Below are 14,807 nucleotides of genomic sequence, written 5' to 3' on the forward strand. Positions count from 1 at the left end.
ATGCTTGAGTATTAGCAGATTAAGCCAGATTTGGAGATGATAATTCTGATTCATAATATGACATATGGCATAGGACTATAGCTTATCCAGATCTGAGAAGTGATGATTTAGGAATTGGTAATCCAGTTGTGGAAAGGATAATCCCTAGAAGTAGTAGTAATATTAATGTGGAATTGAAATACATGCATTTTTCATGGAATATTTAGGGGATAGAACATGGGGCTTGAACTCATGACCCTGAGATCAAGACCGGAGTTGAAATCAAGGGTCGTCAGAAGCCCCAGGGATAAAATATTTTTTAAATTATCACTTTGTGTCAGGACCAAATACTTTATGAAAATTGTGCTTAGACTGATTTATAGAAGCATGCTGAGGAAGCAAAATAGTAATGGTATTGATATGTTTTTAGTATTAGGGAATTATGCTGTATGTGAAATTAAGAGCAGATTTCTCATTTCCTGAGGATTTCATGAACTAAAGTCATAATAAACAGTAATTTTTTTCCTTCTGCATTATGAGAAAACTAGTTTGCTAGTTGCTGGAAACTGTTAAATGTGACAGTATTATTGGATTGAAAATTAGAAAAAAGTAATTTAGTGATAATAGAAAGGTTTTAGTTCTGACCTTCTGAATGAGGTGGGCATAATTATAGACTAAGAAAAGACTGAATGTAATACAGACATAAATAGTTTAATGACAGAAAGTGTTACTACTTTTCACTAGTTTTTGTCTCTCCCTGCCCCCAACTCTCTTACAGACTCACCAATCTAAAGAAGATGGAGTTTATGTTTTCCAACCCCACAGTCAGCCAGTTAGCTGTCTTTACTTCTCACCTGCAAATCCGGCTCATATACTGTCACTGAGTTATGATGGCACGTTACGCTGTGGGGATTTTTCGAGGGCTATTTTTGAAGAGGTAAATGTTAATGTGTTTACATATTGACTTGAGATGATATTCTGGATTCTTTATGAAATGCCACATGAATGATTATTATACCAGTCGGCAGGGGGAAGTGATACAGAATAGGAACTTTAGAAGTACACTACTTAAGTTTGAATCCCAGACCATCTGTTACTACTTGTGTGACCTTGGAAGTGATTTAACCTCTTTTTGCATCAATTTCCTTAGTTGTGAAATGGGATGGTAATAGTACCTACCTCATGGGGTTGTTATGAGGATTGAATGACTTGAGGCAGATTAATTAAGTGGTCAGAATGCAGCCAGACACATAAGTATTTGCTCTTATTATTTTTTAATTTATGTAAAAGCTTTTATTTTGTATTACTTTTTTTTTATTAAAGTGTAGTTGACACACAATGTTACATTAGTTTCAGGTGTACTACATAGTGATTCACCAACTCTATACATTATGCTGTGCTCACCACAAGTGTAGCTACCATCTCTCACCATACAACACTATTACAGTACCATTGACTGTATTCCCTATGCTGTACATTTTATCCTTTTTTATTCCTGTATTCCATTACTAGAAACCTGTATCTGCCATTCCCCTTCACTCATTTTGCCTATTCTCCCCGCACCCCTCCGAATCCCTCTGGCAATCACCAGTTCTCTCAATTTATGGTCTGTTTCTGCTTTTTTTGTTTTGTTCATTTGTTTTTTAGATTGCATATAAGTGAAATCATGCTATTTGTCTTTCTCTGACTTAATTTCACTTAGCAAAATTAGGCAGTAATCTCTTTTATTTTTGCTTTTGTTTCCTTTACCTTCGGAGACATACCTAGAAAAATGTTGCTAAGTCTGGTGTCAAAGAGATTACTGTCTATGTTTTCTTTTAGGAGTTGTATGGTTTTATTTTTTTTAAAGATTTTATTTATTTATTTGAGAGAGAGAATGAGAGAGAGCTTTTTGGTGGAGTCTTTAGGGTTTTCTGTGTGTAGTATCCTGACATCTGCAAACAGTGACAGTTTTATGTTTTCCTTATCAGTTTGGATGCCTTTTATTTCTTTTTGTCTATTGTGCTAGGACTTCCAGTACTATGTTGAATAAAACGGGTTAGAGTACACATCTTTGCTTTGTTCCTGATCTTAGATAAAAAACTCAATTTTTCACCATTGAGGGTGATGTTGGGTGTGTGTGTCTGTCTTTTTTTTTAAAAGCTTTATTTGTTTGGTGGCACCTGGGTGGCTCAGTCAATTCAGCATCTGCCTTCAGCTCAGGTTGTGATCCTGGGGTCCTGGGATTGAGTCCCACATTGGGCTCCCTGCTCCGCCGGGAATCTGCTTCTCCCTCTGTCCCTCCTCCCACTCAATAAGCAGGTTCAAACCATAATGGTTCACCAGCAGTTAAGTGTTGTCTCTCTCAATCTTTCTCTCTTGTTCTCTCAATCTTTCTCTCTCTCTCTCAAATTAAAAAAAAAAAAAGATTTATTTGAGAGGGAGCGCATGAATGAGCAAGGGGAGGGACAGAGGCAAAAGGAGAGAGAGAAAATCCTGAAATAGACTCTGTGCTGAGCATGGAGCCTAACTCAGGACTCGATCCCAGGAACCCAAGATCGTGACCTGAGCTGAAATCAAGAGTCAGCCTCTCAACCAACTGTGCCACCCAGGCAGTATATACCTTTCTGGACATTTCATATAAATGGAATCTCAAATTTGTAGTGTTTTGTGACTGCATTCTTTTACATAACAATGTTTTCAAAGTTCATCCATGTTGTAGAATGTATCGTTACTTCATTCCTTTTTATGGCTGAATAATATTTCACTGAATGGATATACCACATTTTATTCATCCATTTATTAGTTGAACATTGTGTTGTTTCCATTTTTTACTATTGAAAATAATGTTGTTATGGATATTGATGTACAAGTTTTTTTGTTTTTGATGTACAAGTTTTGTGTGAACATATGCTTTCATTTCTCTTGGGTATATACCTAGGAGTGGAGTTCCTTGGTCATATGGTAACTCTGTTTAATATTTTGAGGAACTATCAAACTGTTTTCCAAAGTGGCTTCACTATTTACATACTCACCAACAATATATGAGTATTCCAGTTTTTCCACATCTTTGCCAACACTTACTGCTGGTGACTGTAGCCATCCTAGTGAGTATGAAGTCATATGCCATTATGATTTGAACCTCATTTCCCTAATGATTAATGATGCTGAGTGTCTTTTCACCTGCTTATTGGCCCTTTGTATTTATTTAGAGAACTGTTGATTTCTCTAAATGTTGGATTCTTTGCCTAATTTTTATTTGGGTTATCTATCTTTTTAGTACTGAGTTGTAAAATTTCTCCACTTACATATTTAAAGTCAGGTTTATTGAGGTGTAAGTTATATACAATAAAATTTATCCTTTTAAGTATATGGTTCTATGAGTTTTGGCAAATTGTTTACACCTATGTAACTGCCACCACAATCAAGATACAGAAAATTTCCATCACCTGAAAAAAATCACCTTGTGACCTTTTGTAGTCAGTCCCCTCCCCCTTCCCACACTCCTGACAACCACTGATATGATTACTGTCCCTATAATTTTGTCTGCTCCAAGATGTCAAATAAATGGAGTCCTATGGTATGAAGTTTTTTATGTCTGGCTTCTTTCACCTAGCATAATACTTCTAAGATTCATCCATGTTGTTGCATGTATAAGTAATGTGCCCCTGATAATACTGAAGGAATAGTTACCTTGTGTTAGGCATTAATCTGAGAGTGCTTTATATATATATTGTTAAACCTTATAACACCCTATGAAATAAGTAATGTTATCCCCGTTTAACAGTTGAGAAAACTGAGGTAAAGAGGTTTATTGGCTTGCTCAGGGACATAAATGGCAGTGCTAAAATTTTCACTTGGGTCTGTCTGACTCCACTGCAATTAAGCTCATGCACTTAGCCATTTTAATATGAATACTTCAGGTTTCATTTGGGGCTTTTTTGGATGTACAGGGGTTGTGATACCTTCGGTATATTAATTTGTTAACCTCAGTTTATAATAGTATGTATAACTTTATAAAAACTAAAAATTAGCAACTAGTGATTCAGTGTTAAGAATTGTGGTTAGGTATGCTTCCAGAAAGTGCACATATACTTACAAGCATATGGAGGTAGACTCTTTTTCCTTTGCACTAATGGATTTATACTATCTACACTTTTGCAACTTGCTTTTTTCACTTGGTAGTATGGACAGATTGTAGTACAAATCTGTCTCATTCTTTTTAGCAATGCATGGTGTTTCAAAGTAGAGATGTACCATCATTTATTTAAACAGGTCTCTTTTGGTGGACATTTAGGTTGCTTCTTATTGCTATTATAGGTTGTCTTGCAATAGGCATCTTTATATATATCTTAGACAAATTATTGGGTCAGAGGGTATAAGCATTAAGTATTTTGATAGGTGTACTCTGATTAGTTGTCAGAAATTTGTTATTTATTTATTTACACTTATACCAAGAGTGAGTGAGTGATGAGCATTTGGCCATATGTTTTTGGACTTAGTTGGCAAAATTACTTGGTATATTAAGGTATTTCAGTTGGGTAGAATTCACATTTAGTTCATTTCCTAGTAAGTGTCACAGAATAGATCTGCAGCTGAGGTTTACTGGATTTAAGAGATTTGGCATATAACCCTGAGATGGGTGGATGGGCCATTTGATTGTAGGTGAGTCTCACAGCTGATCAGTGCCTTAGTTTCCATCTCTGTAAAACGAGATGATCATTTTGCCCTGTGCTTTCTGTGGGATGATGGGAGGATAAATGAAATTATTAGGTAAAGTGTTTTATAACTTTTTTACCAAAGAATTTATACGTTGGTTGTTGTCTCCTTAGGTATATAGAGATGAAAGAAGTAGCTTTTCCTCTTTTGACTTCTTGGGAGAAGATGCCTCCACTTTAATAGTAGGACACTGGAATGGAACTATATCACTGGTAGATAGACGGACACCTGGAACTTCTTATGAGAAACTTATCAATTCTTCTTTGAGCAAAATAAGAACTGTTCATGTCCACCCAGTGCATAGACAATATTTTATCACTGCAGGATTGAGGTATCTTCTTCATAAAGTTTTGTGATTTATGCCTTTTAAAGTTAGGAATACTGTTCTATTTATTTGTTTTTTAAAGATTTATTTATTAGAGAGAGAGTGAGTGCAAGAGTCGGGGGGAGAGGGGAGAGAGAGAGAGAGAGAATATCCTCAAGCCAACTCTGCTGAGTGCGGAGCTCGATGCCGGGCTTGATCCTAGCACTGAGATTATGACCTGAGCTGAAACCACGAGTCGGACGTTTAACCCACTGAACCACCCAGGCTCCCTGAGGGACTACTGCTGTAGTTTGGATGTCAAAGATATCTGACTTCTGTGATACCCATATAGCTAAATAATTTTTCTTTCTACAAACAATTGAGGTTTTATTGAGTATTTTTTTTTTAAAGAGAAATTCTTTTGAAAAAAAAAAGATTCTTTTGGATTTAATGAATAGTCAAAGTATTAAAGCAAAAACACATTTTTGTTTTCCTTGACATCATGTGCATTTACTATTTTTTTTAAAGATTTTATTTATTTATTTGAAAGAGAGCGAACAGGAGCAGAAGGGAGGGGCAGAGGGAGAGGGAGAAGCAGACTCGCTGCTGAGCAGGATGCCCAATGCGTAGCTTGATCCCAGAAACCTGAGATCATGACCTGAGCCAAAGGCAGATGCGCAACCGACTGAGCCACCCAGGCGCCCCCATATTAATTTACTTCTAGTCTTTTGAGAAGAAAACTTGTAGGGTGGCTCAGATGGTTAAGTGTTTGCCTTCGGCTCAGGTCATGATCTCCAGGTCCTGGGATCGAGCCCCATGTCCAGCTCCCAGCTCAGTGGGGAGTCTGCTTCTCCCTCTGCCTCTCCCCCTGCTTATATACTCTTTGTCTCTCAAATAAATAAATAAATAAAATCTTTAAAAAAAAAAAGTTAAAAAAAACTTGTAAAAAAGTTATATGTGACCTATAACTTGGTCCGTGTTTTTATTTTTTTCTCAGAGAGATTGGAAAACCAACTAGAATCTTGTCTCAGTATTATCCACTGGCTTCATATATATTCTGTAGTTATGGAATTTTTCTAATATTTAATTTTTAATCTATACAGTGTTTGTAAAATTATTACAAATCAGAGTATTCTTCAATGTAATGAGTATTCTATGTGTCTATGTTCAGCAGTGTTTGAGAGCTCACTACATGTACTGTGCCAACACTGAGAATTATTCCTCCGCTTACAGGGATATTCATATTTATGATACAAGGCACCTGAATCCCAGGAGAAGCCAGCCTTTGATTTCTTTGACTGAACACACAAAGAGCATCGCTTCTGCCTATTTTTCACCTCTTACTGGTAACAGAGTAGTGACCACATGTGCTGATTGTAAGCTGAGGTAAATTGGGGAGATAGAAATGCATTTTTTTTTTTAAAGATTTTATTTATTTGACAGAGAGATAGCTAGAGAGGGAACACAAGCAGAGGGAGTGGGAGAGGGAGAAGCAGGCTTCCCACGGAGCAGGGAGCCTGATGCAGGCCTAGATCCCAGGACTCTGGGATCATGACCTGAGCCGAAGGCAGACGCTTAACCACTGAGCCACCCAGAAATGCATTGTTAAGGAATCTAAAGAGTCTGTAGCTAGTGTAAACCGGTAGCTTTGTTTACTACTGCTCCCTATTAAATTGCTAGTTTTATTGTCTTGTAGCCATTTCTATGTTCCTGGCCAAATCAATAACCTGTATTTAAAGGTTTTTCAGCAGTTTTGGGGTCTGGAAATTTCCTTGAGTTTGGCAGGGAAGGTCTGTAGGTACCCCAGGGGGTAGATGTCAGGCTTCCCTTTCAGCACTGAATGATCCCAGAAGTCCCAATAAAACCAGGCTTATGATATGTTGGAAGAAAGATAATTTTAACATAGGGACAAACTCTTAGGTTGGGGCTAGTGGGGTCTACCCTACACATGAAGTGCTCAGTGGAAATTGCAGAGCCCCAGGCCATGGGCAGGCAGGAAAGATAGTAATAATTGGGCTTCTATACAAACCACTGGATACAGTTTTACGGTTTTAGCTTTGGTACCTTTCTATAGCTACTTCCTAAAAATGGCCTTAAAAATGTAATCTAAACCAGTTGAACCAAAAATAGAAAATAATGACAATAAAAGAAATGTAGAGAAGTTAATACAACCACAGAGGAAATGATTTTGTTCTCTTCTATAATCCCTGATTTTGCTTAGCATTATAAGCATTTGTCATTTTATGAGTTTTACCGTAAGTGATTCTGGAGTTCATTCATTATTCATTCAGCAAGTATCTGTTGAATGTATACTTTCAAGCTTTAGAAAGGCATCTAATTTCTGTTAGACTCTTCTGTTGGGAAGAGCATGGTCTTCACTTTGTGACAGTTTACTAGAAACTGTGCCCAATTTCTAGTAAAGTCTGTGAGCATTACGAGCAGGGTGCATTAAGAGATTTAGTCACTAGATAGTGGCAGCACATTGTCCCCTTTCTACCCCATACAGTTTTCTTTGTCTCAGAAGCTACCTATTTTAACCATTCCTGTTCATTTGCATTGCAGAGTTTACATTAGCTGTTAGTGATTTAGCTTTCTAGTAATCTCATTAGGCAGTAAGCTGTAGGTGCCAAGAAACTACACTGGAATAGCTAGGTGCAAGAAGAAGGGGGAGGTGGTGTGATGTAGTTAGTTTCTTTACCTGGTGGAGGCTTCTGGACTCTTCGAGCTACCCCACAAGAACTCCTCCCCGTGGTTACTGGTCAGTCATAGTCTTGCCAGCATCTGGAAATGACACTGTTCAGTCCCTCAACTAATGAGTCTCATGGGGAAATTGCTCTTGATATGTGCAAAAACTTTTAGGTTATTTGTACATTTTCAGACCACATCCCTTTATATATGATCTATAATTATTGTGAATCTCAATATAGAATCCAGATTATCACTTTATAATGTGCATTTTAAATTTGGGATAATAGTGTTTAAATAAATTATTTCTACACCAAACTATAAAGCACTGAATTTTATGATATTTCTTGTAATTTTTGTTAAATGTATTAGCTGAAGCTTGTTAAATCCTGATTCTATATATTTTTAAAGTAGCAATCATATTTCATGTCATGAACCAATGAAAAACTTGTTAAATACACTGATTTTCTTTCAGAAAAATTTTAAGAAACAGTAAAAAGGGTGTTACTTTGTTCTTGATCTTTGTTTTGCAGAATCTTTGACAGCAGCTGTATATCCTCTGAGATTCCTCTGCTCACTACCATCAGGTATGTTTCCATATGCTGAATAATGTAGACCCTGGATTGCTATTAGCTATATGTTGGAGTGCACACATTAGACATCTGATTGTCAAAGAGATGTAAAAGGTTTGAATTTTTGTATTACACTGTTTAAATGTCTCAGGTTGCTAGTTCCTATCCTGTCCAGAAGGGTTCTTGCTTCCAGGTTCCCTGTATCTTTTAAAGGGTTCAATCCCTTTTAGTTGGTAGCTGTTCTTTGCAGCTGGGTGATTATTTTTGGTTAAGGTGAATGACTATATTCCAACTTGAATTACTCATGTTATCTTATTAAAGAAGATTGTAACCTCTTACCCGCTGTGAGGCCATCTAAAGCTCTTTTGTTTGTACCTGTTTGTTGTGGGCTTAAAGGGTTTCCCTACCTTCCCACTTACTTTCTCTGGTTACCCTCTTTTGAATCTGCTACTTTTAATGTATGTATTTTACATCCAACTTTAGTCAGTGCCTTCTTCTAGACATCCCTCTTTATCAGTATTTATGAAGTTGGGACCAGAGTGTGCAATATATGTTGTTACATCATGCATTTTATAGTCTATGGAGGCTACATTTAAGTGTGTTTGTTTCCTTTCTTACAAATTTTCCCATCTTCATTTCTTTTTTCAAACTTTATGCCCAGTAAGCATTGATTCTTTCCTCTCCCTCCCTTCCAGACTTTGGCAAACATCTTTCTACTTTACATTTCTGTGATTTTAACTACTTTAGATCCTTCGTGTGAATGGAATCATGGTATTTGTCATTCTGTGACTAGCTTATTTCACTTGACATCATGTCCTCAGTGTTCACTTATGTTCTAGCATGTGACCTCCTCCTTTTTTAAGGCTACATAATATTCATTGTATGTATATACCACATTTTCTTTATCCATTCATCTGTCGATGGACATCTGGGTTTTTTCTACCTCTTGACTATTGTAAATAATGCTGCAATGAACATGGGTGTGCAAATATCTCTTCAAGATCCTGCTTTGAATTCTTTTGGATATTACCAAGGAAGAGGAATTTTTTAATTTTTTCGAGGAACCTCCATATTGTTTTTCTGTAGGGGCTGCACCGTTTTACATTCCTACCAGCAGTGCATCAGGGTTCTAATTTCTCTTTATGTTCATCATTCTGCTCTTTTATTAGTGATTATCTAAATGGTTGTGAGGTAGTATCTCATTGTGGTTTTGATTTGCATTTCTGTAATGGTTAGTGATGTTGTACATTTTTTTTGGTTATTTATATATCTTCTTTGTAGAACTGTCTATTCAAGTCTTGCCCACTTTTGAATTGGGTCATTTTTGTTTTGAGTTGTAGGAGTTCCTTACATATTATGCATATTAACCCCTTACTGAATATATGATTTGCAGGTATTTTCTGCTGTTTTGTGGATTGTCTTTCACTCTGTTGATTGTTTCCTTTGGTGCACAGTTTTTGAGTTTGTTATAGTCCTGTTATTTCGTTTTCTTGTCTAATTGGTTATCAAGTGACTGCTCAGAATGTCCCCCTTATCAAATCCTTGTTGGTGTAATGGCTATGCCTCACATTCAGAATCTGGCTACCTGTGCAGTTGTCAACACCTGGAATTTAGATTAGTGTCTTTAGTCCTTCCAGATTTCCAATAGTATGTTGGATAGAAGTGGCAGGAGTGGGCATACTTGCCTTTTCCCTGATCTTTGAGGAAAAGCTTTTGGTCTTTAACCACCGAGTATGATGTTAGCTCTGGGCTTTTCATATATAGCCTTTATTATGTTGAGATAGTTTCCTTCTGTTCCTAGTTCATTGAATGTTTTTATCATGAAAGGGTATTGATTTTGTCAAATGATTTTTCTGCATCAATTGAGATGATCATATTGTTTTTGTCCTTTATTCTGTTAATGTGGTATATTATGTCAATTGAGTTTTGTATGTTGAATCATCCTTGCATTCTAGGGATAGATCCAACTTGGTCATGGTGTATAATCCTTTAAATGTGCTATTGAACTCATTTTATTAGTATTTTTATTTATTTATTTATTAAAGATTTTATTTATTATTTGACAGACACAGCGAGAGAGGGAACACAAGCAGGGGGAGTGGGAGAGGGAGAAGCAGGCTTCCTGCCGAGCAGGGAGCCCAATGCGGGGCTCTATCCCAGGACCCTGGGACCATGACCTGAGCCAAAGGCAGACAACGGCTGAGCCACCCAGGTGCCCCTATTTATTTATTTTTTAAGATTTTATTTTATTTTTTTGACAGAGAGACAGTGAGAGAGGGAACACAAGCAGAGGGAGTGGGAGAGGGAGAAGCAGGCTTCCCGCTGAGCAGGGAGCCTCATTTTGTTAGTATTTTGTCAGTATCAGTATTCATTAGGGATGTTAGTCTGTCATTTTATTTCCTTGTAGGGTCCTTGTCTGGCTTTGGTATCAGAGTAGTGCTGGCCTCAAATAAGTTTGGAAGTGTTCCCTTATCCTCAGTTGTTTGGAAGAATTTGATGAGCATTGGCATTATTTATTTATTTAGGGAGAGAGAGGGGATCGGGGGAGGGGGAGAGGGAGAGACAGAATCTTAAACAGGCTTCACTCCCAGAGTGGAACCTGATGTGGGGCTCAGTCTCACAGTCCTGAGATCATGACCTGAGCCAAAATCAAGAGTTGGATGCTTAACGGAGCCACCCAGGCGCCCCTGGGTTAATGCTTTCAATGTTGAGTAGAATTCTCCAGTGAAGATGTCTGATCCTGGTCTGATCCTGGGCTTTTTCTTTTTGGGAAGTTTTTGATTGCTGTTTTAATCCCCTTAGTTATAGGACTATTTAGATTTTCTATTTCCTCATGATTCAGTCTTGGTAAGTTGTATGTTTTTGAGAATTCTATCCATTTCTTCTGGGTTAACCAATCTGTTGGCATATAATTGTTTATACTATTCTCTTATAATCCTTTTTTATTTTTGTAAGTTGTAATATCCTCTCTCATTTCTCATTTCAGTTACTTGCATTTTCTTTTTTTTTTTTCAATCTGGGTGAGGGCTTATCAATTTTGTTGATCTTTTCAAAAAACCAGTGTTGTGTTTTTCTATTGTTTTTCTATTCTCCTTTCATTTAGCTGTGCTCTAATCTTCATTTCCTTCCTTCTGCTAACTTTTGGTTTAGGTTGTTCTTTTTCTAGTTCCTTGAGGTGTAGTGTGTTGATTTTGGGATCTTTTTATTTTTAAATTTTTAAATTTTTAAAAAGATTTTATTTATTTGATAGAGAGGGCGAGCACACAGGCAGAGTGAAAGGGAGAAGCAGGCTCCCTGCTGAGCAGATCCCGATGTGGGACTCCATCCCAGGACCCTGGGATCATGACCTAAGCTGAAGGCAGACGCTTAACTGACTGAGCCACCCATGCCCCCCCCCTTTTATAAAGATTTATTTATTTTAGCGAGTGAGCGCGAGTGGGGAGGGAGGAGAGAAGCAGGCTCCCTGCTGAGGGTGGAGCCTGACATGGGACTTGATCTCACCACCCTGAGATCATGACCTGAGCAGAAATTGAGTTGGACGCTTACCTGGCCACACAGGCACCCCGAGATCTTTTCTTTTTTAGTATTCACTGCTATAAATCTCCCCCTTACTATTGCTTTCATAGCATCCCTTAAATTTTGGTATGTTGTGTTTCATTTTTCATTTGTTATATATTTTCTAATTTCCATTGTGATGTCTTGTTTGAGCCCCAAATGTATTTTTTACTTTAAAGTTGTATGGAATATAAAGTGATTTCAGGGTTTGGTTATCAGGGGAATACAAATATGGGATTACAGATCCTATTAAAATGGCAATAACATAGATTGTATATTGTTTACTTCTAGGGCTTCTTCTATTTTGTATGTGTAAAAACGGAGGGCATGGAGTCCATTGAGCTAAGAAATAGTGAACAAAAAAGGTGCTATTTTAATAGACAGTGACCATCCACTGAGTACAACCACTGTAGTTGGCAGTGGAGATTCAGAAGTACAGAAGATATCTCTGTCCTGATTTTTACTTTTATATGAAGGATGAAGTTAGGCTGATGGTAACTCAGTAACTTGATGAAAAGAAACTTGGCAGAGAAAACCAGCATTTAGGAGCAATGCCATGTTTACCCTCTGCCCATTGCTGCCTTAAGTTATTTAACACTAGCCTTTAAAAAAATTGTTTTTTTCACTAGGCACAACACTATCACTGGGCGATGGCTGACCAGATTCCAGGCTGTGTGGGACCCTAAACAAGAAGATTGTGTCATAGTTGGCAGCATGGCTCATCCACGACGGGTAGAAATCTTCCATGAGACAGGAAAGCAGGTGCATTCTTTTTTTGGTGGAGAATGCCTTGTCTCTGTGTGTTCCATCAACACTATGCACCCAACTCGGTATATTTTGGCTGGAGGTAATTCCAGTGGGAAGATACATGTTTTTATGAATTAAGAAAGCTGCTGAGTGTTTGGTTTAGCAACACCAATTTGTTCAAATTAATCAGTGTCTAAGGAGGCTAGTAATTCATGTGGCTTGGCCTGTTTTTAATATGTTCTATTTAGTGAATATAAAATTGCTTTATTAATAAGAACTGTAAGCAGAATGTATACAGTTACATACTTAACATGTTTAGTAAGGGAGAAGCCTTTTAAGTTGTTTCTTTAGGGTGGGGAAGGAATTTGAGGGGAGGCTGTGATGGCTTCAGCACTTTTAATCAGGCAGTATGTTGAGAAATTCTGGCATTATAAATTACAAAGCTTTGAAAAGTTTTTTTGGTTTAATGATACGGTTTTGATTCTGTAGTGATATTTGGATTTGTGGTTTATTTCATGGTTTGGAGTGAATATTTGTAGACTTACACACTGGAAGGGATCCTGAAAAGTCATCTAACTTAGTGATTTTGAAACTTTTAATTTTTTTAATGGAGAACTCTTTTTTTCCCCCTTCCTGCCTTTAAATTAAAAGCGAAATCCTAAGATAATTATTGAGCCTTAGTTCACTTGGACAGGGGCCTGGGTCTTTGTGTGCTGACCCTTTTACCTCCTCTAGATGGCTCCTGAAGCATGGCCAAGAAATTGTAGGGCTTCTAGGAACAGGGTTTGGATCTGCCTGACCCTTGTTATCCAATGTGAGATTGCCTTCAGACCAGTGTTTTCCAGACTGTGGTTTGTAGCTATTCACATGAAATCAATGTAGCCATGACCAGCCTTTAAATTTAAAAAAAGGAAAAGGAAAGAAATAGTAAAGAATAATAAATGTAATTAGAGTAAGTGTTGTTTTGTGAAACTTAGTAATATGTGCATACATATATGTAAGTGTATATGCATATGTATATTCTGATGTAAAACATATGTCTTTATTACTGTGGTACTACTGTGGGTCATAGTTAAAGAAGTGAAAGCTCCTGCTTTAGAAGATCCTAGACACCCTTTTCTGTCCCTGTCTTTAAACTCTCCAGAGGAGATTCATTAGCCTATTAAGTGAATACCTTCATTCCTAATTCATATTGGGAAATGTTATGATAAACCACTTTGGGCATTTTGTCGTAAACTTTTTTTTTTCCCCCCAGAAGTTAGGGCAATGTGAATGTGTTTGTTGTTGGAAGGTAGCTACTTAACTCAGTGACTAACATTACCGTGTGATAGCACCTATCCGACTTTTTTCATTGCTCTTCATTGCCAAACTACTACTGAAAGACTGTTGTTGTAAATTGTTTTTGGCAATATGTTTGAATTCTAAGAGGAAATATCTTCTCAAATTATATATCACAAATAAAATGACATGTATAGTTTCCTTCTCTGTAATGAGAGGTTAAGTCTAATTTTGAGGCCTAGTTTATTAAGTAGGTTGTGAGTGTTTATAAGTAACAAGAGTTCTCTATTTTCTTGATGATAGGAGTATAGGAATTGGTAAGTGAAATGGAACATTAATTTATGAAATGGAAAGTAAAGCTAAGTGAGGTTGACTTCTTTTAAACTGCCTTGGAGATAGTAAATGAAGCCTCTAAGGCTTCCTTTCCCTTTTTGATACCACTTCATTTCACAGGTTCCAGGGTGGCAACTTCTGTGAGAACTTTTTTAACAATATTGAAAAATACACTCATTGAAATTAGCACCATCCTTTAAGCTTTGAATACTTGGTCATAATTGCCTGGTTTCTGCAATAAATGTTAGCAAATTCTTGATGTTTCTCACTTTTGTGGTTTCTTTTGCCATTTTAGCTTCATAAACTGCTATTTATATTTAATTAAACTTAATAAAGTGTCTTCCTGAGGCAATGCAGGAAGGAAGGAGAGTGTGGGGGGGACTTGTTTCTCAGTGAAAAGCTCTATAATGGAGTAATTGTTTAAATCTAGAAAGCACATAAAGTTGTCTCCCTTAGGACATCCTTAAACTGTAATCTGTTGTGAAAGGTACTTCTCCCAGAGACTTGCTTAAAACTGTGTGGCTTCTGTAATTATTTGTATATTACAATTGCTCTCTCTTTTTGGGATAAACTTTTTTTTTAGGTTGTGCTTTGTGATATCCCTTAAGTATGTAAGCTCTGTATTCCACTTGAATCATTTTCTTTGAGATGCCCAG

At 37.1% G+C, this 14,807-nt stretch overlaps 1 protein-coding gene across 3 annotated transcripts in view; it reads left to right on the plus strand.

Moving 5' to 3' along the window:
* WDR76 (WD repeat domain 76) overlaps positions 1-14,419 on the plus strand; it is a 55,323-nt gene extending 40,904 nt beyond the window's left edge. For all 3 annotated transcript variants that reach the window (XM_088024771.1, XM_028126739.2, XM_028126740.2), the window contains 5 exons: positions 758-916; positions 4,791-5,008; positions 6,215-6,367; positions 8,200-8,253; positions 12,423-14,419. In XM_088024771.1, the coding sequence (XP_087880897.1) occupies positions 758-916; positions 4,791-5,008; positions 6,215-6,367; positions 8,200-8,253; positions 12,423-12,678 (840 nt within the window). In that variant the 3' untranslated portion in view covers positions 12,679-14,419. The remainder of the gene's footprint in view (positions 1-757; positions 917-4,790; positions 5,009-6,214; positions 6,368-8,199; positions 8,254-12,422) is intronic.
* The last annotated feature ends 388 nt before the right edge of the window (positions 14,420-14,807 follow it).

This window comes from Eumetopias jubatus, unplaced genomic scaffold (assembly GCF_037043125.1).
Source record: "Eumetopias jubatus isolate StellerSeaLion01/CBP00866 unplaced genomic scaffold, mEumJub1_p1.0 scaffold_7, whole genome shotgun sequence".
In the NCBI taxonomy this organism is placed as follows: domain Eukaryota; kingdom Metazoa; phylum Chordata; class Mammalia; order Carnivora; family Otariidae; genus Eumetopias; species Eumetopias jubatus.